The sequence below is a fragment of the Rosa rugosa genome, chromosome 2, assembly GCF_958449725.1.
Source record: "Rosa rugosa chromosome 2, drRosRugo1.1, whole genome shotgun sequence".
NCBI lineage: Eukaryota > Viridiplantae > Streptophyta > Magnoliopsida > Rosales > Rosaceae > Rosa > Rosa rugosa.
Window position 1 is genome coordinate 39202836 of NC_084821.1, and position 26982 is coordinate 39229817.

The 26982-nt window shown below is 36.2% G+C and overlaps 1 protein-coding gene and 1 long non-coding RNA gene across 2 annotated transcripts; one reads left to right on the plus strand and one right to left on the minus strand.

The window, feature by feature from the left end:
- Positions 1–15359: 15359 nt before the first annotated feature.
- Positions 15360–17599, minus strand: LOC133732112 (uncharacterized). The gene is made up of 3 exons (XR_009856944.1): positions 17192–17599; positions 16293–17116; positions 15360–15801 (listed from the first exon to the last, which is right to left on the minus strand). It is a non-coding gene; the product is annotated as an uncharacterized LOC133732112 (long non-coding RNA).
- A 4811-nt stretch (positions 17600–22410) lies between these two features.
- On the plus strand, positions 22411–24486 carry LOC133732920 (cytochrome P450 CYP736A12-like). The gene is made up of 2 exons (XM_062160533.1): positions 22411–23214; positions 23544–24486. Exons 1-2 carry the CDS (start codon positions 22534–22536, stop codon positions 24369–24371), a joined length of 1509 nt encoding a protein of 502 aa, XP_062016517.1. The 5' UTR covers positions 22411–22533; the 3' UTR covers positions 24372–24486.
- Positions 24487–26982: the final 2496 nt, after the last annotated feature.

A 26982-nucleotide genomic window follows, 5' to 3' on the forward strand; every position in this document is an offset into this window, starting at 1 on the left:
ATGGGCTCTACAACTTTCGTGAAGGAAGTTTTCCCAAAATCCTAACGTATAAAAAGTCAACCACTGAATCGAAACATTCCGAGCGACTAATTGTTCGAAATAATTCAATTTCTCGATTAACCAAAAGAACGAGACATCGAAACCATAATTTGTACTAACTGGGACATTTATTAATTTCATGAAAAATATGAGAAATTAATACGAAAATCCAGGTCATTACATATGATTTAAATTAAATCATCTCAAACTGGACATAAGGTGATCAAATTCAATTGATACTTTTTTGTGTGAAAGAACAAAAGAGAAAGGTAACCGGCCAACAAGTAAGAAAAGGAAAAGAGAAAAATAGATATAAACCCAATATTCTAAAGAGGTATTGGGAAAAACCCAATATTCTAAAGAGGTATTGGGAAAAACCCATACATATTTTCTTAGTAAGCTACATCTCCAATCCACGTAGGCAAATATTTCTTGAAGAGTGTTGATGTATAATTAATATTTTTTCTTATTGTCCTACATTCTTGATTTACCCTTGGGCCCCATTTGGTTGGCAAGAATTCATAGCATAAAACAACTTACTTCATAGCCATGACTTCAAATAACATACATCTAGAACATGTAATCAATAAATGACATAGGTATGTGGTCTCTAAAACTATATACATTTTGACAAGGTATTGAAAAAAACTCATAGCATAAAGCGACTTACCTCATAACTATGAAAACTCATAGCATAAAGCGACTTGCCTCATAACTATGATATTTACTAAGATACATTTAGACTAAGTAACGAATAAATGACATAGGTATGAGGCATCTAAGACTTTATGCCTTTTGACAATGTATTGCAAAAAACTCATCGCATAAAGCAACCTACCTCATAGCCATGAACATCACTGAATACATTGGATGAGTAACTAATGAAAATCATAGCACACAAAAAAAAAATCTATAGGCATTAAAGTTTTAGAACTTAAAAGTCATACCTACTACAATTTTTTTTTAATCATCACCAGAAAATCAAGTGTTTTACCCAACTCCTCAAGTTAGCACGGTTCTAATAGGGTTTAGGGTTTAGGGTTTAGTGTTTAGGTTTAGTTTAGGTTTTGGGTTTAGGGTTTAGGTTTTAATTGGTGATATCTACCTTCTGTATAGATTCTTTTGCACATTATATGCCTAAGACAAAGGTAAGATATTTATGAGATTTTTTGAAGGGAGTGCATCACTTGTATCTTAATTGTAGATACACAAAATGCAATTGTCAGTGAGTTTAAGTTTACCTTTAGGTTAGGTACAAACAAGATTAATGTTAAAGTTCAATTTAGAGTGATTTTTCATTGCTACAAATATTGTGGGTTACTGACTTACTAGTAGGTTCATTTGTAGTGATATAATATGATCAGGTTGTTTCCTTTTATGTAGATATGTTATATTGTTATGATATTCTTTCTTTTGCCTAAAAATATTTTACATGTTGTTTTGATATTTTTGGTAGATTGAATTCAAATTCAAAAGTTCAAATTTGAAATAACATATGCAAAATTTAGGGGATTTTAAGCTGTTTCCTTTATAAAAAAAAGTGGATGAGGTGCATCAAATTATCACCTAACAAATTGGATTTGGAATCAAAAACCTCTTCTAAATGGTAAACATTAAAGTTTTAGAACTTGAAAGTCATACTACTACATACAATTTTTTAATCGTCACCTGAAAGTTAGTTGTTTTACCCAACTCCTCAAGTTAACATAAGTATAATAGGTATGGTATAGACGCATAGTCGAACAAACCCATTTGGTAGGTATGCAACTAATAAAAACTATTATACGACCTAAATTCTTAGTAACATTTCACCGACTACATTGAGTGCACCGCAAAAAAAAAAAATTTATAAAAAAAAGAAGAAAAAATCATAATTAAAAAAAAAAAAAAAAAACCATGAAACTGTTCTCCATAATTTTCTTTGTTCACCCTACAAATATTTGAGGGTTAAATACTGTTTACTCCCTGAACTTTCAGGGAAAAAATAGTTCAGTCTCTCCCTTTTTAATTTCACACATTTACTCCCTCATCTCTCAATTTTGGACCAATAAGTCCATTCCGTCTAATTTCTCGGTTAAGTCACTGTTGTGGTTATCCCTTCCACATTAAAATGTCTCATATACTCCTCAATTCTTTTTTTTAATTAATTTATTTTTTTTCCTCTCTCTCTCTCTCTCTCTCTTTTCCCTTCTGCTTTTCTCTCTCTTCTTCCTCTTCCACCACCGATGGGATTGGGTGGATCCAAAACCACAACTCCATCCTCCACCTCCCCTCCCAACTTCTCCTTCACACCATCCGAATCTGAATTCCTATCGATCCCACCTTCTTTAAGCTCAACCTCCAGCTCCTCGACGCCGACAGCTTCGAATTGGTGAGACGAAGAACATAGATGCCAGATTTTAGGAATTTGTAGACTTGGTTTGCAGAAGCACTCGAAGATCGAGACCCATATCGATCTTCTTGATCAAAAACCCAGATTGAAACCCAGCCGGCTGGGACTTGATGGCTTGTGCTCAAATCGGGTCTGGAAATACAGCCGACGTTTTTTTATTTACTGCTTACCATCTCTCCAAAACCCCCAACCTCTTCTGTCTCCCAACCACCACCTCCCACCCACATTTTCCGATCTCAACTCACACAACTCATACACAAAATCAGAAAATCAAAACCTAGAAAATTTTCATGTTCTTGAACCAAATCCAAATAAAAAAGAATAAGAAAAACTAAAATAGTTCTTCTCCCAAACCCAGATCGATTAGACAAAATGCAAAGAAAACCAAAACGATCCCATCAACAATCCATGAGCCATCAAACCTTGCTAAAAACCTTCTTCAAAAACCCCAGTACCATCAAATCCCAATCTCAGGCCAAACAGCTCCATGCCAAAATCTTCTTAAATTCATTTACCAAAACCTCCACAGTAATCTTCTTCTACCTTGATATCAACCTGCTTCAGACGAAAACTCGACACTAGGAAGACCGAGAATTCAGAGGCCCGTGAAATAGTTTGTACGCTCATCAAAAGCTTCAGCGACATAGAGCCTCAGGGGATTCGATTCTTCTTCTTCTTTAGCTTCGAACTTGATCGGGTGGGTCTCTATAGGCAAGGTCGGAGTCAGAAAGGGTGAGGCAGAGTGGTCGAAGGTGGGGATGGAGACAGTAATGGTGGAGCTGCTTCTGCTCGGTGGTCAACAAGTGTTTTCTAGTGTTTGATCGGCCGGTGGATTTGGGGCTATTTTCCGGTGGCAGCTAAGCAAAGACGACGCGGGGATTCGACCCTGAATCTGGTTCCTCCATGTCCGACATCGATCAAGACCCATATCGATCTTCTTGATCAAAGAGCTCTGAAATTAAATGAATCGGAGAAGCTCTAGGGGTCTGATCTGCTACAGCGACTCTGCTTGGGACTTGGTGCTTTGGGGTTAGATGGGTTTGGCTTAGGTTAGGGGGGATAAACAAAAGAAAAAGAGAGAGATGGAAGAAGAAGAGAAAACAGAAAAGAAAGGAAATAAAAAAAAGAAGTGAGGGTATAATGGGCATTTGAGAGTGGAAGAGATTGCCACGTCAGCAATTTGATAGAGTTTTTGGACGGAGAGTAACGGAATGGACCTGTTTGGACCCAAAATAAGCATTTTGGCCTGACAAGGCACGTCTTGGATAAATTGAGCCAATGTCAATGGCTCAAGCTATATATTGTCGACAAGTTCGAAATATATATTTAGAGGCTAAATAAAGCCTATTATGGAAGCATGGAAGCATGTAAACATGAAAAGTCAACTTTAGCACATTTTCCTACTTCGGCTAGGAGAAACCGAGCTAAACAAGGAAGGAGGGGCGGCAGACTAACCAAATGAAATTGAAATGAGCTAAAACTGTCCAGATCAAATCTAGACATCCCAAGGATCATTTCTTATGAAGAGTGCCAGAGATTTGTTTGAGTGGAAGGCCTTCAAACAATCAGTCCAATCTTTTGCAGAAGCAAAACTGGAAAACTGGACTTGTAAGAGGTCCAGCAGCGTTTTCGGCCTAAACACTATATGAAAAGCTCTGAAATTTGAGCAGTATGATCTACACTCATAGTGGAACATTTTTTATGAAGAGTGCCAGAGATTTTGTTGAGTGGAAGGCCTTCAAAAATCAGTCCAATATTTTGCAGAAGCAAAACTGGAAAACTGGACTTGTAAGAGGTCCAGCAGCGTTTCCGGCCCAACCACTACATGAAAAGCTCTAAAATTTTACCAGGGTGATCTACACTCATAGTGGAACATTTGTTATGAAGAGGTCACGATCAAAATCGGAATGCTTGATGGAGATAAAATCCAAGGAATAAAGGAGCCGAAAGTGCTTCCTTATCTTCAAAATTCATCATTCCTTATCTCCAATTATGTCTCCTTATCTCCTTATCTCCGAAATTCATCATTCTTTATCTTCAATTATGCTTCCTTATCTCCAAAATTCATCATTTCTATCTCCAATTAATGCTCCACTATCATTTGTTTAATGCTAAACACTTTGGCATGGTAGCCTATAAATAGAGGTTACAATGAAACACAATTGACAACACAATTCACAACAACAATCTCTAAGATTATCAAAGTCTCTCTAGAGCAAACCTCTCTAAGAGCAGCTCCTCTCCTTCTCTTTCTCTTATCGGTGATCACACTCCTAGTCCTAGTCTTCTCAGAAGCCGACTTTCAGTGCCACCAAACCCTCTGTCAACGTACTTCGGTCCTAGTCTTCTCAGAAGTCGACTTTCAGTGCCACCAAACCCTCTGTCAACGTACTTCGGTCCTAGTTTCCTCGGGAGCCGATTGTAGTACCGCGACCACAACGGTTACGGAACCAGCCAAGCAAGGGTAACGCCCTCGCAAACTAGCCAAGCTAAAGTCACGCTTTAGCAAGTTCTCTCTACTTCCTGGTGATTTCGCTCCGCTTAACCTACAACGTTGAGTATCGACTTGGTGACACAAGACAAAGTCCTCCAGCACGAGGCACAAAGAATCCTGCGACGAGGTTGGTGCTCTCCTCGTCTACAGTCGCTCAAAAGAAGTCAGGTCAAGGGACAGCCCCAACGACCGCACTCGAACGGTGGTGGCACGCCCGCGCAGAAAAGAGACTGTTGACCAGCTGCAGCAAAATTGGAGCCAAACAGGACCTATCGGTCCAAAATTGAGAGTACAGGGAGTAAACATGTAAAATTAGAAGGACAGGGACTGAAGTGTTTTTTGGATAAAAGTTCAGGGAGTAAACAATATTTAACCCAATATTTGAATTATTGAAAGACTATATTACCCAAATGCAAAATGACTAATAAGTACACTAATTTTCTAAAATTTAAATATTTAAGGAAAACTAAATAGAGAACTAATTAAATAGAAAACTACTTAATTTCTGTTCTGATAACATTAATCTTCATCTTCTCCATCCAAATTTCAATTTATTACAATTTTCTTTTTTATCTTTTTGTTGCGTCCTCATCGTTAATTCGCTATTCAATTCATAAAAACCATTAGTGTTAACTTCATCAAAATCTTTATAATACCTTTAGGGGAAATTACTGGTCCTCCCTTTAATTTTTGGTGCGTCGACAGTTCAGTCCTTGTTATTCCAATTTTAACAGATAACTCCCCAAACATTCAAATTTCACACAATTTGATCCAAAATTACCATTTTATCCCTCACTTACTTTTTTCACACACACACACATATATACATATATCTACATATACATACATACATACATATATATATATATATATATATATATACAGATCCTATCCAGAGCGGAGCTCCGTTTTGAAAATTTACGTGTGAAGTTCGAGTTTTGGGTCACTTTTCGGTCGCATATCCACATCTCGACCATTCAGTTTTTAGGTACTAGTGTATAGATCGTCTCTACAAATTTTCAGCCAAAATGATGATCGTTAAGGCATTGATAATTGCCTTAAAGCTAGTACGGTTCAGGTTGACAGATTCAGTCCGTCCATTGGTTTAAGCGAGTTAGATACCTTAACGATCATCAATTTGGCTGAAAATTTGCAGAGAGAATCTATACACTAGTACCTAAAAACTGAACGGTCGAGATGTGGATATGCAACCGAAAAGTGACCCAAAACTCGAACTTCACACGTTAATTTCAAAGCGGAGCTCCGCTCTGGATAGGATCTGTATATATATATATATATATCTACATATACATATATATACACACACACACACACACACATATACATTATATATATACACACACATATGTATAAAATTATACATATATTTATATATCTACATATTGACTTGATACACATTTACGCAAGCGTACGTATCATTGTCAAGATAGGGAAATATTATGCCCAAAGTTATCGTACCACGGGGATTAGTGGCTAACCCACAATCCTTGGGTGGTCGGAACTAAAGTCACTAAGCAAACAAAAGCAAAAGAAAAAGAAAATAAATAAAAATGCTAACCTAAGGCACCAAGCCTTAGCAATGCTCGGCTTTGGTTTGCACCGAAGCCTAATCAAAACTAAGACCTAGTGATGACTATTTACAATGAGTCGAAATTGTCACCAAAAATGTAATTTGCATTTCTAACAACTAAAGTGCAAGAATTTAAATGAAAATTTTAACTAACAACTAAATTAAATTAAGGAAAAGAAAAGTAAGAAATTAATATGAATGTGGGATTGGTAGTTAGGGATGATTCCTAACCCTAATTCAATGTTCTAGATGCTAATTTGATTTACGTGCAATTTATTAAAGATGATAGAAGCCGTACCCAAGGCTTTTCAAGGCTCAAGGGCCGAAATTCCCTTTCATGGTATTACTACTCCGGTTCAAGGGCCGTAGGAACTCACTTGACATGAATTAGAGCCAGTTCAAGGGTCACTAATTCACATCAAGAGGCCTAGAGTTCGAGGAATTAGGCAACCAAGCTCACCATAATTGCGATCAAGCTAATCATGTAGTGAACCATGCTTGTATTTCCCACGAATATTAAATCGGGGTTCTAGCTCTAAAATCTAAGGATGTCATCCCCTAAATTTTAATCTAGACTTATTAAAACACATACCCAAGAGTTGACAATTCCTAAGCATGCATTCTAATCAATTATCACAAAACACAAGCATCCAATAATTAACAAATTTCATATATAAATTAAATTAAGCATCAATTACATCAAATTTGGGCTAGGGCACACAACCCTAACCCCCAACAAAGAAATTACTCACAACCCATAATTATGAACATCAAAGATACAAAATTCAAAGAGAAAAGATTATAGAAGTGTAGGAGAAAACAAAGGTAGCCACAATTAGTTAGGAAACTAATATGACTTCCCTTGAATTACAACTCCCACAAATACCTAAAGCTTGAATCTTGTAGCTCTTGATGAAATCTTGAAGCTTGTGTGAGAAATTCTATGAATACCCAAAAGAAAACTAAAACTATTATGAAAAATGGAGGAGGAGAATATGGGAAAGAGAAAGAGAGCAGCCCAAAGGGGCTGCCTCTGTTTTTGGTGTGCTGCGGCCGAATTCTAGGGTAAGGTAAAAGGAGAACAGAGGAATATATATATATGAGTAATTTGTGAGAGAAAGAGATAGAATTGGTGGCTATTTCGTGTGGAGGAGGAAAAGGTAAGGATGGGCTGCCACGTGGCAGCATGAGAGTGGACAAGGAGAGAAGAAAGAGAAAGACATAAGGGAGAAGAGAAATGAAAGAGCACGTGCAGCTCTAGATTTGTGTTGTTAATTAAACATTTGTTTAATTAACAAATCTCCACCATTTTTTTTCTCTTCCTTCTTGTTCTTCTTTTCTTCCGTTTTCTTCTCTTCTTCTTTTGCTTTTCCCAAGCTCAACTCAATGATTTTCACATAGTTGCTTGCATTGACCCATTGACCATCGTCGACTTTTCGTCTTTTTGTCGATAATTTCAATTAGCTCCAATTTCGCCTCATTTTCTCACAATTTCCGTAACTCCGCTTATTTCCTACAAAATAAATAAAAGTAGATTAATTACATAATAATTGACATGAAGATTAGCTTAATTATAATGTTTTAGATATAATTACACGTATATAAATGCGTGTAATCACATATACATATACATATACATATACATACATATATATATATAGATATACACACACACATTAGATATATAAAAGTTGTGAATTTTTTTTATAATATGAAACATAAACATAGTATATAGACTTACCAAATACATAAACACATTAGATATATATGTATACATACATATACATATACATATATATATATATATACACACACACATATATACATATAAATATATATAAAAAGAGAGAGAGAAGAATAAAAATATACACACACATATACATACATATATACATACATACATACATACATACATACATACATATATACTCACACACACACACATACATATATATATAAAGAGAAAGAGAAGAATAAAAAATATATATACATACACACACACACATATATATACATATGTATAAAAGAGAGAGAGAGAGAGAGAAGAATTAAAAAAAAAACAAAAAAAAAATAAGTGAGGGGTAAAATGGTAATTTTGGATCAAATTGTGTGAAATTTGAATGTTTGGGGAGTTATCTGTTAAAATTGGAATAACAGGGACTGAACTGTCGACGCACCAAAAGTTAAAGGGGGGACCAGTAATTTTCCTATACCTTTATAAACACCGAAAGTAAAAAATTTAAAACACGAAAAAAAAAAATCAGTCTTTTTTTCATTGCTCATAGTAGCACTTACTAATTTTTTTAATATGGATTGAAATAAACGAACATTGAAACTGAATGGAAAAAATAAAAAAATGGAAGTAAATCAAATTATGATTTTATTAGGAAACTATAATATATTTTAGGACATCTTTTTAATTGATATAAATTAAATGAGAAATTTTCGTTAAACAAAATTTCTTTTTTAATTTAATATGTTATATGATGGAGGATATTCCTGGAAAGAGAAATGGGTTGGATAAGTAAATCTAATAATTGAAATTAAAATATAGGGTGTAATGAGCAAGTAGGGTGAACAAAGAAAATTATAGGGTGGCAATAGCCTCACCCTTAACATTATTATCGATAGTAAGAATTAAATAACTTAACTATGTGATAGAAGGTTTGTGAATTAAAAAAAAAATGATATGCAAAAGTTGCTTCACATCTGATTCATTTAAAGTAACAATCAACCCATTTGAATTTGAAAGAATAGACCAAATTTCATGATTCTAGCAATATTTATGACAATATTAATGTAAGGGATTACAAAACCTACAATTAAAATAATAATGCAAAGAGCTAATTTAATCATGGAATACATTACGTTATTTTTTTTGCAACAGATAGAGTAGCATAGGTTAATAAATTTTACTTTAGTGGCAATTTCTGTAATTTTGAAGGGAAAAGGGTTGTATTATTTATCTTACATGATTGTTTTTGGGTGTATTTGGGGAGCTTCTATTCATACCTCCAAAATTGATATTTAGACCTCCTCACTTAATAGACTTCCAACTTACTTGTACAAATAACCAAGGATTAAATTCAGTTTACTCTCTTGAGGTTTGGGGGTAATTTCATGTTAGTCCTTGTCCTTTCAATTTAATCAGTTTACTCCCCAAGCTTGTCAATTCTCCTCAACCGTGTCCATTCCATCCAATTTGGACGTTAAGTCTGATTTTTAGGGCTAAAATGGTCATTTCAAGACAAAAAAAAAACTAAAAAAAAAAAGAAATTTTTTTATTTTTTCTTTTTTTTTATATTTTTTTCTTCTGTTTTTTTTTTAATTTTTTTTTCTGTTTTTTCGTTTTTTATATTTTTTTCTTCTTTTTTTTCATTTTTTATTTATTTTTTTATTTTTTATTTTGTCTTCAACCTGTACACCACAAGTTATAATAAGTTTATAAGAACAAAAAGATACTTTAGGTGGTTGAAAGCCGCTAGCTGATCTACGATATTTGTGATATATCTCCGATAAAGTGAAGAATTTTAAGAGATATCCCCAATAAAGTGAAGAAATATCTGTAAAAAATGATTTTACACTTTATTTATAAATATCTGTAAAAAATGATTTTACACAGATATTTCTTCACGATTTTACACTTTATCTGTAAATATCTGTAAAAAATAATTTTACACAGACATTTCTTCACTTTATTGGGGATATATCCTAAAATTCTTTTCTTTATCGGAGATATATCATAAATATTGTAGATCAGCGAGAGACTTTCAACCACCTAGAGTATCTTTTTGTTTTTATAAACCTATTATAACTTGTGGTGTATAGGTTGAAGATAAATTTATATAAAAATAAAAAAAATAAAAAAAAACAGAAAAATATATATAAAAAAAAAACAAAAAAAATAAAAAAAATTCCTTTTTTTTTGTCTTGAAATGACCATTTTAGCCCTCAAAAGTCAGACTTAAATGTCCAAATTGGACGGAATAGTAGAAATTGGACACGGTTGATTGAAATTGGAAAACTTGGGGGGTAAACTTATTAAATTGAAAGGACAGAGACTAACATGAAATTACCCCCAAACCTTAGGGGGGTAAACTGATTTTAATCCAATAACCAATATGCTATCTACACCTCCCTAATTTTTCCATAATACCCATCATCCAATAATATCAATAAAAACTTTTTTTTTTAGAGTGTTCTATTCATATACCTCCAAAATCAGTAGTTAGACCTCCATCAATTTTTAAACATTTCACAATATTATTTTACTCTTCATACAACTATGCTGAAAAAAAAAAAAAAAAAAAACTTTCAATTGATAGCTTCCCCCCCCCCCCCTTCTTCCTAAGAGCAGTTCATTTCTTCAACTTCTTGAAAACTCCAATGGATGAGTATGATTTTAAGAGAAAGTGATTTGTTGGTGTTTTGGTTAGAGAATATTGCATATCCGAAATTGACTCGAGGAACTGCAAAATAAGGAACTGGTCTGTTGATTTCTCTGCTGCTTGGTAAGGATGAAGACCATAACAAAAACAAAAGGGAAAAAATATTATGAGGATGACCATTTGTTGATTTCATACCTCTAAAAGGGAAAAGACTTTTTTTAATTTTTTTTTCTTTCTCTTTTGTGTCTTTATTGGTAATTTGACATGAGTTGACAAAGTCAACTATCACTTGAAAAAAGAAAGAGGTCAAAATGCCAATTTTAGAGATATGAATAGAAACTCCCATTTGTTATTTATCTTATAGAAGTAATGGATGGGTTTTACCTAATATTTCTTATAATGAATTGCCCCAAAAGAAAAGAAAAATACAAATGGAAGGTAAAAAAATTAAGGAAATGATGGAAAAGGTCACTTTAGAGAGTGAAATGATAAAAAAGTCACCTACTTTCCCACTTGATAAAAAAATCCATAATGAATTGTTAACAATATTAATTTAGTCCTTATGAATAATGAGGTAATGTTAAAAAAGGTTAATTTTTAGTTTTTTTTTAATTCCGATTCTGCCCTTGAAGCCTAAAAACTGATGACATAGATTCACCAACCCAAACCCTCACCCCTCTCTCCCTCCTTGTCTCTCATTTTGCAAACCCTGCATTTCCCGAAACCCTAGAAATCTCTCTCTCTCTCCGTCTGGCTCTCCCTTTCACCATTCTCGTAATCTGCAAGTGTTCGCTTGCAGAAAGCTAATTTCGATTTCAATTCAATCAAATTTCTGCAATTGATTCGTTGATGATGGCCCACGGAAAAGTCAGTCTCGCTCAAGAACTCCTCCCCTCACCGATCTTCTCCGCCACCAAAGGTTTGTGTTCTTCAGCTCCTCCTCTATCCTTATCTCTCCGCATCGCATTCGATTTCTTTCTTGTTTTTCTTCTCTTTAATTTTATTCCATTCTTTGCTAGATCTTTCTCTCTGTGGTTCTGGTATGCATTTGAAATTTTGTTATTCCAGCCAATTTTGAATTAGGGCTGCTACCTCTAAAGATTATGTCGGTATATGGATTAAGAAATTGTTGGATGTTGTTATTGGTTTGCGTTTTGATTTTGAGATGTCTCAGAGGGAAGAGTTCGAGATGAGCGTCGCAGGATCTGGAGAGGTGGAGCCTTCGATCAGTCAGATCCTTGGAAAGATTGACAGGTTCACTGAGATTGTTAGTGTTTTCGGTTCTTGTGGATCCGCAGTTTTGATTTGTTGAGTTCATGTGATGTTTGGAAGGCTGAAGAAAGGCTGAAGAATCAGGTTGGTCGATTCATTTTAAGTAATTTTTCATTTTGATTTTACAGTATGTGCGTTTGATAATTAAATAGAAAAGAAACGGGTATGATCTGTGGTATGGTCACAATTGTTGTCAAGCAAGAACAATTGGCTTAATTGAATTGACGAATTGATTTTCTTGTAAGATTAGCATTTTTTTTGGAACACAGATATAAGGGCAATGACAGGGATCGAGTTGTTGAGGCACTACTTCCAGAACACTCATGCAAGGTCTTATTTTTGTGGTTGATCGCAATGACAGGGATCGAGTTGTTGAGGCAAGGGATGAGTTGCACAGGATGTTGAATTAGGTAGTTACTGATTCTCACGTATTATAATTTGTGCTTGTTTATGCTGGGGATTCATTAGTTCCAATTGCAAAAGATCACAGGATCCTTAATTTTACCCAAAAAAATAAAATAAATAGAATCTACGTTGCTTCACTAAGTTTCTATTTGGTTTGGTGCATACTTTTCTGGACTTGCATCCGCTTACTTGCTGTAGTTATATAGCTTTATGTCTTAGTTGCTTGATGAGTTATTCTGGTTGCATGCCCTTCAAGTGATTAGAAGATTCAGAACCTTGTTTAGGGTTCTTGTTCTTTGTTGTTCTAAATTGTTGGCTTTCGTAAGTTTCTATAGAGTTTGGATACATAATCTCCTGTAGTACGTTGCATCCACTCACTTGCTATAGTTATATTGCTTTATGTTTTAGTTGCTTCATGAGCAATTACGGTGCATGCCCTGTAACTGATTGGAAGATTCAGAATCTCATCTAGGATAAACAGTTGCACATATTCTTTCCGGTCTTTTTGGTACTAGGGCTAAAAGGTAAAAATTTGATCTGGTTTCAGGATGAACTGAGGGATGCTGTTTTGCTTGTATTTGCCAACAAACAAGATCTTCCTACTGCAATGAATGCTGTAGAATTAACTGATAAGCTTGGGCTTCATTCTCTCCGCCAACGTCACTGGTAAGTGATATTGTTAATTTTCACTCTGCAATTTTTAGTCCATCTGTAAATAGTTGCTGTAAGCTGGTAAATCATATGTCTACATAATTTATGACTCTAAATGATTGAACAAACTAAATAAGGTTGAAATGATTTCTTTATCTTTTATTCAGAAGTGAGTTTACTTGTTTAGTTCTATTGGATAGGAGCTATAAAACTAGTGGATGGTGTCAAAATCGAACTAAACAATTAAGAACCTGATGTAATGTTTATTTTAAAACCATGTAAAGATCTTGGATGAATTGTAGGACCAAATAGTATTGCAGATAGGAGAAGTATGGCCTGAACTATTGTTGTTATTGTGATGTTATCTCTCAGGTACATTCAGAGCACATGCGCAACCTTGGGCGAGGGACTGTACGAGGGATTGGATTGGCTTTCCAACAACATTGCTAGCAAGCCAAGTTCAATAAAATCAATCTTTTACAGTAATTTTAACCATGAGTGTTAGTTTATGCTAAAACAATTTCCTTTCTTTTTCTTCGAAATGTCTGCAACATTTTTCGAAATGTCTGCAACATTTGCAACTATTCTATGGTAGACATAAAAAATAAGTTATTTCTCCTTGATACAATCGGTATTTGCCGTTTTTGCATGATTCTTTTAATATTGTGTTTCTGAGAACCTCCATGGTTTCTTTACAGGCTTAAGATAATGAAGGCCAAGGAGTTCGGTTTGCCTTGGAGATTCCGGGGGAGGATAGTTTTCTTTGTTTCCAGTGAATGTTGTTATAGGAGAATGTTTTGGCAAGACTTTGTCTTCTGATTTTGTGTTCTGTATTTGCTACTTTAGCTATACTAAAGCTATAAACAGAGTTGCTAATTATTATGTTATAGTCTTTCTTAAGCATAAACCATGCCAATATCATGTCTTTGTGTTCATTTTATGTGGTTGAAAAAAACAAAAGTGACTTGAGATTAACAGTGACTTAGCTAGTGACCTCACTAACTACTTGGGCCATTGGCTAGGGACATGGTCAGTTACTTGTCACATTACATGTCACTAACCATAGCCAAGTCACTGTTAATTACATGTCACTAACTAAGTAACTAACCATGTCACTAACTAAGTAACTAACCATGTCACTAACCAAGTAACTGTTAGTAGCCAAGTCACAAGTTGATAGCCAAGTCACTGTTAATCACGTCACTAACTAAGTAACTGACCATGTCACTAACCAAGTAACTGTCAGTAGCCAAGTCACTGTTAATCACATGTCACTAACTAAGTAACTGACCATGTCACATTACATGCATGTCACTGACCATGCCTTGAACAAGCTTCCCCTTGATTGAATCCCTCCTTGAACTCATTTCTCATTGAAAGATCCCACCGTAACCGAATCTCTCCTTGAACTAATCCTTCCTTGAGGGAATCTGCCGCAACCTAATCTCTCCTTGAGCTAATTCTTCCTTGAGGGAATCCGCCCTAACCTAATCTCTCCTTGAGCTAATCCTTCCTTGAGGGAATCCGCCCTAACCGAATCCCTCCTCGAGCTAATTCCTTCTTGAGGGATTCCGCCATAACCGAATTCCTCCTTGAGAGGTTTTCGCCATAACCAAATCTCTCTCGGCGGGATATTTCTTCCTTAGCTAGATATTTCTTCTCTTGATGAGATACTCGTCCTTGCTCCTTCCCGGATCACATGTCACTAACTAAGTAACTGACCATGTCACTAACCAAGTAACTGTCAGTAGCCAAGTCACAAGTTGATAGCCAAGTCACTGTTAATCACATGTTACTAACTAAGTAACTGACCATGTCACATTACATGTCACTGACAATGTCACTAACCAAGTAACTGTTAGTAGCCAAGTCACAAGTTAATAGCTAAGTCACTGTTAATCACATGTCACTAACTAAGTAACTGACCATGTCACTAACCAAGTAACTGTCAGTAGCCAAGTCACAAGTTAATAGCCAAGTCACTGTTAATCACATGTCACTAACTAAGTAACTGACCATGTCACACATTACATGTCACTGACATGGTTATGACTGTAACATGGCCAGTGACTTGAGGCACTTAAACTTCACAAGTATTTTTTTGGCAATGAATTCAAGTGTAAGACAAAATTGTAAGCTCAATCATTAGTAAGAAGATTTCAAGTGATTTTAGTCAAAGTACAACCACAACACCTTTTCCAATTAGACAACCTCTGATAAGCACATTAAACAAAACAAAAAATAACCACAACTGGGTCTAAAGACGCCTCTCAAGGAAGTTCTGGACAGTGAGTGCAAGGACATAATCGAGCTTGTTCTGGCTCTCTTCTAGGAGCCCATACATGTTCATCCTGCGTACGTAGAAGAGCCTCACCCTCAAAGATATGGCAAGGATTTTTCTCGTCCAGGGTAAGAAATTTCCTGACAGCATTACAGATGAGGCTCAAAGCATATTGGACCCTCCACAACTCCCTCTTGCACCGAAGCCCATATTCTCCAACAAGGTTCAGCTCAACATCCAAATGTTCCTTCTCATGAGGACGTTTTGGCTTCTTATAAGCCTTTCCATCTAATCAACAGGGAGAAAAAAAAAAAAACAGAACACACTTAGCAAACTTCACAAACAACAATATAAACTCACTTCTCAATACACACCCAAATACAAATTTACAAACTAAACTAATCAAAACGCCAACAAATTAACAGAACAAATTCCATCATTCTTCATGTTTCAGCATCATATCAACTCGGCTCAAATGGCCAACACATGTATTGGGAGTGAGGTATAGCATCTATTTTAACTTTAGAATGACGTTGTACACTAAATCATGCATACCAGGTCTCCCATATACTTTGAAAACAAAAGCAAAGATCAAAACAATCACCAGTAATAAAAAGAGATTTGCACAGACATCTAATGCATAGTTCAAGGGAGATGCTTATGAGCACTAAGGCTAATGCAATATAGTCTTACTGAATTATGATTTTCAACTTTTTGAGGTCTCAAAGTAATCTTATCAACTATAAACATCCAGTAATTGTGAGTTATAAGCCTGATACCTCTCTTCAGTGGATGAGAATGAATAGTTGTTGTCTACGCCATGCTGACCCCATGGACAAGGCAATAGCCAATCTGCATTTTTAAAGCCAACCAACTCGAAATTGGCACCATCAACACAAAAGAATCATGGCAACCATCATCTTTGATTGAATACATTTTCTAGAATATAAAATACTATGAAAACTACCTAAATCCCAAAGAAGCATAAGAATACAAATTTATACAAATAACACATCCCTGTGCTAGTAAAATCCCATCTCTAGCTCAAGAGCTAAATTAGACCATACGATGATTGTCAAGGGAAGAATACCATTTATAACCACCAACAATGAAAATGTCACAGTAGTGCTTTTTGGCGTTCAACCTAGACAAGTTCTCAATTGTCCAAGTGAATTTCACGGTTAGAGGCTAGCTCCTCCATTGGCTGATTATCAACTATACTAGCCGGCTCTACTTGAGCTACTATAAACATCAAATGCCATAAAAATCAAAACAAAAACAAGACCATGTAAAGATGCACATGTTACAGATTTCATAGACTCAATGAGATCCCAGCAAGCAGCAGGACATGAAATTCTAAACATTACGTCTATGCTTCATCTGTAATCAACATGTATCAAACAAAAGCCTACAAAAAATCCATTCACTTACACTCTAATCACACAACTGCACCAATTTCGCAGAAACCTCAATTATCCAGATCAACTACGCAACACAAAAATTAAGAAATCAAAACAGTAAAAGATGCTGTTAGTGTTGAAAATACAAACCATCCATGGGCTGAGGAGACCTTCGACCAAATCCGTATCTCTTCATCCTCTTGCTGCAAGCACAGAGACACAGTCAGAGCTCTGATTGAGCCAAAAAACCTAATCCTATCCTACTACTGAATCATAACCTTAGCAAACCGGTACTCTTCAAGTGAGCGAATCACAACATTGAAGGCGTTTTGAGAGCGAATGGGAGGACCGGAACCCTAAGCGATCAGTCATCGATCCAAGGTCGGAGCTGTAGCTATCAAAAACGTCGCCGGAGCCGAGCCTCGGCGCCATTGTCACCAATTTCGAGCAGATAGCTCCCAAAAACTCAAAATCCTAACCTAGCCTCCTCCTCCGTCGCCACCGCGATGTCATAAATTCCTAGTCCGATCAAACCCCGACGAATTCAGAAATGGTGACTCAAATCGCGGCGATTGCAATCGCATTATCAAATTGGGAGCGAAATTGAGGGAGAGAGAAGGGTCGAAAAGGGTTCAGACGAGATTGGATAACGGGAGGGAGGGAGAGGTGCCAGTGGTATATTTTGTAATTACGCTTAATTTTAGTGGCAGGTTATTAACAGGTGACCTTAATTATCATAGAGATATTTGTGTATACTAAATTATAATAACACACTTCAAAATGACCTCTTTTATCATTGGCCGATGGAAAAGCCTTATCAGCTTATCCCACAAACTCTTAAAAAAGAAATTTGTCAATTAGATTACTGCAAAAATAAAAAGGTAATATATGCAGTCATGAACCTACACGATAATAAGAACGATTAAGAAGGTATGGCTTACCGCCTCCAATGATTTTTTTTTTTGGGTCTGAATTTTCAATAGAAATATTTGAGCATGCTCTAAAGTGTGGGGAAATATATCAAGAGAAAGAGTGGAGGTTGATGAAAGTGGGAGGGAACCGTTGCTATGAACGTGGGAGGTGAGGGAAGGGATTTTGAAATTATTAAAAAAAGAAGTGGACAGTTTTTCATAGGAATTGGTGTAGTTTTTCTCACGTACTTATCTGGTTTATTTTGGATAAATCTAATTAATCTGTTTCAAAATTTCACCATTATTTTTTATTTTTCTATTTTTCTTTTTATTTTTTTAATTTGATCTTGTTATCCCTATCTTTTTTATGAGTACTAAACCTATTTAATATTTTAGAATTATTTTAGTACATTTATTCTGCTTTGGCTGACAAAACGACTTCTCTTAATAATAGTGTAGCTTGGTCTAGGATTGGAACGCACTTTGCACACACCTGAAGTAAAAGGTGAGGTGAGGAATGGTAGAGATCGCAGCGGTTGTCAGGTTTGGAGAAGTTGTCGGCGCGACGTGGTTGGGTTCGAACCGGCGGTAGGGCTTATTCAGATCTGGGTGGTGTCCGATTTGGTGGGATCGTGGTGGAGGATCTGGGTTGGTTCGATGGGATCCGATCTGGGGATGCATCGGTCGCAATATGGATTTGATGTGGTTGGATTGTGGTGGAGCGAGCTAGCGTGATCAGGATGGCAGAATATGGGCGATCCGGTGAATCAAGCGCGACGGGGCAACGGTGGCCGCGACTTTGATCGCAGTTGTGATTTTTCCTATTTTTTGTGTGGAGGCATGGGCTTGGGCTGTATTTTTAGTTTCTGCTTTTAGTTTTGCTTATGCTAGTTGGTTAGTATTGTCTCGCCTTTGGTGTGTAATAAGCATAGTTAGTAATTTTTCGTATTATATGCGAATAAAACACGTACTTATGTTTTTTTCAAAACTACTTCCGTACTTCGTATTATATAAAGGGATTCGTTAAATTTTCCGTACTTTTGAAGCCAAAAGTATTATACACTTACTATACATGATTTTTACGTTTTTTTCCCGTATTTTACACATATTATTGAACAAAAATGAATATAAATTAATGTTTTTAATTAAAAAGTTATGAATTAAAAATATTTTGCCAAACATTTGATAAAATGTCGAAATAATACACGTATGTATATTTCGCGTACTATACAAGTCTCGTTTTTCACTGTGGTAATAAGTCCCTGCAACTATCATGCAGGGCTAGTCGGGCTAACTACCTGTTTGTGCTCTCTAATTGCCTTGTCTGGCCTAGTGAGGCAACGATCCATTCTGATTAAACGGTCGCAACCTCCTAGTGGCAGGATGAAATTTAGTACCGTCGGGTTTCATCTCCGACTGCAACATAGTAGGAAAGCTGTGATTTTTGTAATTATGCTTCGTTGTAATCGAGTTATCTTTTCAGTATGTTACCACTATGTCAAAGCAAATGGAGTAGCCAGTCGTGCACTCTTTGCTAATTGGTGCTTGTTTGAAACATGTATTTGATAGAGACTCCTGATATTATTTCGAGATCGACGTACTCTAAATGTGCTAAAGTTGACTTTTCATGTTTCCATGCTTCCATAGTAGGCTTTATTTAGCCTCTAAATATATATTTCGAACTTGTCGACAATATATAGCTTGAGCCACTAACATTGGCTCAATTTCTCCAAGACGTGCCTTGTCAGGCCAAAATGCTCATTTTGGGTCCAAACAATAATAATAATAATAATAATAATAATAATAATAATAATAATAATAATAATAATAATACTTTTTATGTTCAGAAGGCTTCTGAACTAGAAAGAGGAGCTCCAAGACTTGTAATTAATTACAAACCCTTAAACAAAGTCCTTCAATGGATTAGATACCCAATTCCAAATAAAAGAGATTTACTAAAGAGATTAGTCCAAGCAAATGTTTTCTCAAAATTTGATATGAAATCTGGCTTTTGGCAAATCCAGATTGCAGAAAAAGACAAATACAAAACAGCATTTAATGTTCCCTTCGGACGATTTTATGCCTTTGTTATAAAATCTCTTATACCATCTACAATTTGTAGATGATACGTCTCTGAGGGTATAGATGATAATTGTTATAAAATTGTTATAAATTGTTATAAAATCTTATAGATATACGTCTATAATTTAAGAGCTCAGTTAAAATATTAATATCCTGATGAAATGTTAAGAGCTCAGTTATAATCAGTACTCAGAACCTTTATAGATATTATAAGCTTTAAATATATTATTAAGCAAAATTGGTAGTATTTCAGATACTATGCTAAACTGTGAGGTGTGGTCTTCTCATAGCTTAACTGAAATTGTAGGAAACTGGAAATTACCCAAGAAATAAAAAGCCAAAAGAATAATAGACTTTAATAATATTATTATGGATAATAATACTATGAGAAGAATATTGATATGTCAAGAAATAGCCTCAGTTCAAATAATAATTGACAAATATAAAGGATATTATTTTTGAAACCCTATTTGTTGAAGGAAAATATCCTATTGTTCTTCTACATACAGATCCAGAATCTTTTGATCATGACTGTTATAAATTATATGATATGCCTGTTGAAAGTTTCCTACAATTCTATATTATATACTATAGGCTATAAATTAATATTTCTAATATTAATATACTGTGAACTGATTTAATAGGTATTTCGGATAGTACTGATTTATAGATATTAAAATCAGTACTGACAATATTTCAGATACTGTCATCTTCAACAAATTTTCGTTGTAATTGGATAATGTTTTGATGAGAGGAAGTATGCAGGTTACTATGCAACTCTCAGACTAACTCTCTTTTTAAAATTTTCTAAACTCTTTTTTCACTCTGAGAAAAACTCTGCCTAACTTGACTAACCCTATTAAAGCTCTTTATGAACTTTAAAACTCTTGGCTATGAATTATAGCATAAAGGACATAATCTTTTATACTAGTTTTAACGTTAGATCTTCAATAATATTAATACAACATCTTAATAATTATTATTATCCATAATAATATTATTATTATTTTATTGGATATTAGAATATTAGTCAATCAGGATCAATCAATTATTTGTAGGAAGGGTTATTATGAAGGGTTAATCCAGAGACGTATTATGGATCTACAACCCTGATTGTACTACAAAAACCCTTCATATGATATTGACGTATTATGGATTATTATGGATCAACTATTTAATAACCCTTCATATGCCATAATAATAATAATATCACCAATGGTCACTGAGTTATGACTTATTCGACACTTAACTCACTCAGTTTTACATCTGTCTTTCACTTAACTCACAGCCGTTAATTCTACCGTTAGAAACCGTTAAAATTGAGGGTATATTTGTCAAAACACTTAAAAATCATTTTTAACTTAAAAAAACTACATTTATTATACTTTTTTTCAATTTTTTTAAACTTCTGAAATTTCTAATAAAACATGATTTTTTTAACTTAAATATAATTTGGAAAAAAAATTGTCTTTTTCTTTTATAAAATAAAGTTAGAAATACATTTTTTTAGTGTTTAGACAAATATACCCTCAATTTACATTTATTAGACTTTTTTCAGTTTTTTAAATTTCTGAGATTTCTAATAAAAAATGATTTTTTTAACTTAAATATAATTTGAAAAAAAATTTGTCTTTTTTTTTTTTAGTTAGAAATGCATTTTTTAGTGTTTAGACAAATATACCCTCAATTTTAATAGCTTTTAACGGCAGAATTAACGACAGTGAGTTAAGTGATATTGTTAAAAATACAGGAAAATTCTACAAAATGTTAACGTATGACATGCATACAATTGCCTTAAAAGTGGTAATTTGAGTCCTCAAAATAGTAATATTAGTCCTCAAAGTGGTAACATGAGTCCTTAAAGTGGTAAATTTTCTTAGTTACCACATGAGTCCTCAAAATAGTAATATTAGTCCTCAAAGTGGTAACATGAGTCCTTAAAGTGGTAAATTTTCTTAGTTTACCATATGAGTCCTCAAAATAGTAATATTAGTCCTCAAAGTGGTAACATGAGTCATTAAAGTGGTAAAAATAGTTGATGTATGAGAAATGTTAACATACCATAGCTTTACCCAAAAATACAGTGAGTTAAGTGTCGAATAAGTCATAACTCAGTGACCATTGGTGATGTTTTCCCTAATAATAATAATAATAATAATTTGAATCTTCAACAAATTTTCGTTGTAATTGGATAATGTTTTGATGAGAGGAAATATGCAGGTTACTATGCAACTCTCAGACTAACTCTCTTTTTAAAATTTTCTAAACTCTTTTTTCACTCTGAGAAAAACTCTACCTAACTTGACTAACCCTATTAAAGCTCTTTATGAACTTTAAAACTCTTGGCTATGAATTATAGCATAAAGGACATAATCTTTTATGCTAGTTTTAATCTTAGATCTTCATAATAATATAGATAGAGTTGCTTCTTCTTCTTTTTTTTTCCTCCCCTCTCTTGATAGACATATATCTATGTAGCTTGTTGCATTATATTATCTTTTCCTTCATTTTTTCACATGTCTAGTAGTAATTAGGTATCAGTCACATACAATCTGTATGTGCACAAGGCGCTACTGGTTCTATATATACCTCGTTTTATTAGAATCTAGTTAGTTTTCATAGACACAATGAGTCCTTCAACAATGGCCATCCTTATAGTCTTCCTCGTGTTCATCTGGTTTCTCATCACTACAGTCTCAAAACCAAAGCACAAATCAAAGCTACCTCCTGGCCCTCGGTCACTACCAATCATTGGTAACCTTCATATGCTAGGCAGCCTCCCACACCGTAGCCTCCAACATTTGGCCGAAAGATATGGACCAATAATGTCTATTCATCTTGGCAATATACCCGCCATAATAGTCTCATCTCCAAAAGCTGCAGAGCTGTTCCTCAAAACCCATGACCATAATTTTGCCAATCGGCCCAAAACCCAGGTCTCTCAGTGCATAACTTACGGTGCAAAGGGCATGGCCTTTTCCGAATACGGCCCATTTTGGCGTCATGCGAAGAAGATTTGCACAACCGAACTTACGTGTCCCTCGAAAATTCAAGCTTTTGCACCGCGGCGAAGGGAGGAGATAGGGCTATTGGTGCAGTCACTGAAGAGAGCTGGAGAGGAAAGTCAATTGGTGGATATTAGTGACAAAATTGGTGAGGTTGTTGAGGATATAATGTATAGGATGGTACTGGGTGGCAAAAAGAATGATTGGTTGGGTTTGAAGGAGATTATTGAGGAGGCTGTATCGTTGGTCGGAGCATTCAACATAGCTGATTATGTGCCATTCCTCGGTCCATTTGATTTTCAGGTATACGTTCTGATTAATTTCCCAAATTAGAAATCATATATATTCCATTCCTTAGCTGTAGTAACAGATACTAGAACAAACCAGTGAGCAGGATAGCCTTTTTCCGGTGATCTGATTTTGGAGTATTAAACATTGTACGTACTATAAGTCTATGACATAGTACTATGAAATTATATGCAATAATTTCTCTCTCTCTCTCTCTCTCTCTCTCTCTCTCTCTCTCTCTCTCTCTCTCTCTCTCTCTCTCTCTCTCTCTCTCTCTCTCTCTCTCTCTCTCTCTCTCTCTCTCTCTCTCTCTCTCTCTCTCTCTCTCTCTCTCTCTCTCTCAGGGTTTGACCAAGAGCTTAAAGAAAGTTAGCAAGAGAATCGACCAACTCTTGGAGAAGATAATTGAGGACCATGAAGTTAACACTGAAAGGGGGAAACATGGCCAGCATGAGGACTTTGTAGACGTGTTGCTTTCAAACCAACGGTTAAACCCGAATGACAAGAGTTTAATTCCTCTTGATCGAACAAACGTGAAAGGCATCTTATTAGACATGTTGGTTGCATCTTTTGATACTTCAACCGTTGCAATTGTTTGGACCTTTGCCGAGCTCTTGAGGCATCCAAGGGTCATGAAGAATCTCCAAGAAGAGCTCCAAACTGTAGTTGGTATGGACCGAGTGGTGGATGAGACTGATTTGCCACATCTGGTTTACTTGAATATGGTGGTTAAGGAGAGCTTCAGACTGCACCCAGTTGCACCACTTCTAGTCCCACATGAATCCATCGAGGATATTACAATTGATGGATACTACATACCCAAGAAATCGCGGATCATGGTAAACGTCTGGAGCATTGGAAGGGATCCTAATGTTTGGTCAGAAAAGGTTGAAGAATTTTATCCTGAAAGGTTCATGAACAACAATATGGACCTCCGGGGACATGATTTTCAGCTCCTCCCATTTGGAGCTGGCCGAAGAGGGTGTCCGGGTATGCAATTAGGGCTAACCACAGTTCGGCTAGTTCTTGCACAACTGGTGCACTGCTTTAACTGGGATCTCCCAAATTGCTTGCTACCTCAAGACTTGGACATGACAGAGAAGTTCGGCTTATCAATGCCAAAAGCCGAACACTTGCTTGCCAAGCCAACATACCGTCTTACTCTTCTGTAGTTTGATGCATGTGTTTCAATAAACATTTACCTATCTGTGATGTATTTGGTAGCTATAAGATCGAAATGTACGCAGTGCAAGGTTGAAAATTAATAAAATGATTCCTTCAGTATTACATGCATAGATGATTGAATTATTACGAAAACAACAAACTATAATTGATCCCATACTCTACTTAATGTTACATGACCATCTCAAAATACTAGATCACTGTGCGTGAGTGGTCCAGAAAAAATAGCACATGGTTTCCGAGTGTAGAGCACACAAGAAGCTATGAGATCAGCTGGTTCTCTGCTAGCTAGTCTCTCTATTGAGAAGATGATTGCTTAGTTTATGCTTGTGCACAGGGGCGGATCTAGGTATAGGGGTGGGAGGACTCAAGCCCTCCCCAGACTTTTGGGTTGAAAAAAAAAACCTACATATATATTATATATATTTTTTGTTTGTATGTATGTTTGTTTGACGAAGCTCACCCGAACTCCCGAATTATCGAAGTCAAACTCCTCTTTGGCTCTATTATTCTCTCCGTCCATCACAAACTCTCATTCTTCGTCTTTTTCTTCTTCCCAAAAAGACCTAAATTTCATCGTTGAACACTTGAACTCTCAGGTTCTTATCTCCCCGCTCTTGCATTCCCACACTTGTGCATAATTGTACTAAAAAAAAAAAAATTTTGGCCTTCGCCCAAAGAGACACATGAATACGTAGCCCACCCCATTTTCGGATCCTAGGTCCGCCACTGCTTGTGCATGTCGAGGGTTTCAATTCATTTCAGTCTCTTTGAATGGTTAATGATATGATTCTTAATTTAGTAGTCGTAATAATTGTTCTACCAGCAGGTCAAGCAGAGTAGTCTTTCGGATCGTAACTATAAAATCTATAAATTTTATTGAAGGATGATTTCACTATTACGCTGGAGTCCGTACGCAATGCTCATGGAGATGTATGCAACTGAGCATGATGATACAAATTCAGGTTGGATCTAGTGGCGGATCCAGAAATCTTTCTCAGGTAAGGCAAGATTATTAATATACTTATTTTCAATTGGTTTTTGTTAATGTCTAAGATTCAGCGGTGGCTAAACCTTAGTTAACGCTAGTCCGATGGGTGGACCGCTACTTGTGGTGTAATAAATACTTCCGCTACCTGTCAAGTAAAATACAAAGGGCGTCAGAGGGAGACCGCGCGGGGCGGTCTTCACTTCTCCGATGCCTAAGTTAGTCAATGTATTTATGTTGACAGAATAACAGTAGGTAATGTACATACATGTACATTTACATGCATAATTAGCTATATTGGGCTACGCTCATGGTACCGCCAGAGGTACTGATTCCCGACACAGGAGTAGCCTGCGGACACACAGCCAGGCGAGCTACCGCCTGAGCCTCGGATCACCCCCAGATCACCGCCGACGCGGCGCCACGCGCCGTGTCAAGATAGCATCAGAAGCTCCTGAAGCTGAGAACTGAAGCACATCAGTCCCACATCGCAAACAAGGAGAAGATCAGTCTTCTGCACACCTATAAAAGGTTCTCTCCTCTCTCCTCATTAATTACGCATTTACTACTCATTTATTGCTATGCTGCCTATATGCATTGACTGACTTAGGCATCGGAGAAGTGAAGACTGCCCAACGCGGTTTCCCTCTGACGCCCTGTCTTTCATTTGACAGCTAGCGAGGATCACCAAGTCTACAGAGTAGCGGTCCGCCCATCGGACCAGCGTTAAACGAAGGTTCGGCTACCGCCGGACTTTGTGCATTAACAGGTAAGTAGTAAATGCGTAATTAATGAGGAGAGAGGAGAGAACCTCTAATAGGTGGGAAGAGGATGGCCTCTTCCATGTTTTCGATGTGGGACTGATATGTTTCAGTTCCCAGCTTCTGGAGCTTCTGATGCTATCTTGGCGCGGCGCGTCAGCGGTGATCTGAGGGTGAACCGGGGCTCAGGCGGTAGCCTGCTTGGTTGTGTTTCCGTAGGTCACTCTGTTGGATGGAATTGGTACCGCTGGAGGTAGTATGAGCGTGGCTCATTATAGCTAATTATGCTTGGCAAATGCTCATGTAAGTACTGTTTTCAAAGAAAATTTTCTTATATTTTAATTAGAGTTATAAACTCTTAAATATGTAGCAATTACATACATGAAAATTGAAGCACAAACATATATCACTTACTAAAGTAATACTCCCCATTTACTGTTACATCCACTAAAAACAAATGCTTAGGTTACTCTCTCTGAGAGGTAGGTGGAGGCCGTGGCCTCCTAGCGGTGGTTTTGCAAATTGGGCCGGAGGAGATGGGTTTTCCCTCTCATCTGGTCAGCGGGAGATTAAAGGCGACGGTGCTTTTCATTGTCGGCGTCTCAAAATTTTGTTTCTTGTTGTTTTGTTCGGGGTCGGGTGCCTTGGTAGCAGCGATGGCGATCCTGGGTCGCGCGAGGCAGCGACACTGGAATGTGTTCATGGGCAACCTGGATCGGTGATGGTTCCGGGGTCTCGTTGCTTGGTGCTGACGAAGCAGGCCGATCTGGTGGCCAGTGGTGGAAGGGTTGAGGATTGGAGTTCCGGGTGGTGGCCTGGGGTGGGATCTCGACTTCTGTTGATGGCGGTCGC

Excerpts from the sequence above, each read along its gene's own strand:
- LOC133732920 (XM_062160533.1), top strand. The coding sequence starts at position 22,534 with ATGAGTCCTTCAACAATGGCCATCCTTATAGTCTTCCTCGTGTTCATC. Across the intron at positions 23,215-23,543 it reads TCGGTCCATTTGATTTTCAG|GGTTTGACCAAGAGCTTAAA; the intron begins GTATACGTTCTG and ends TCTCTCTCTCAG.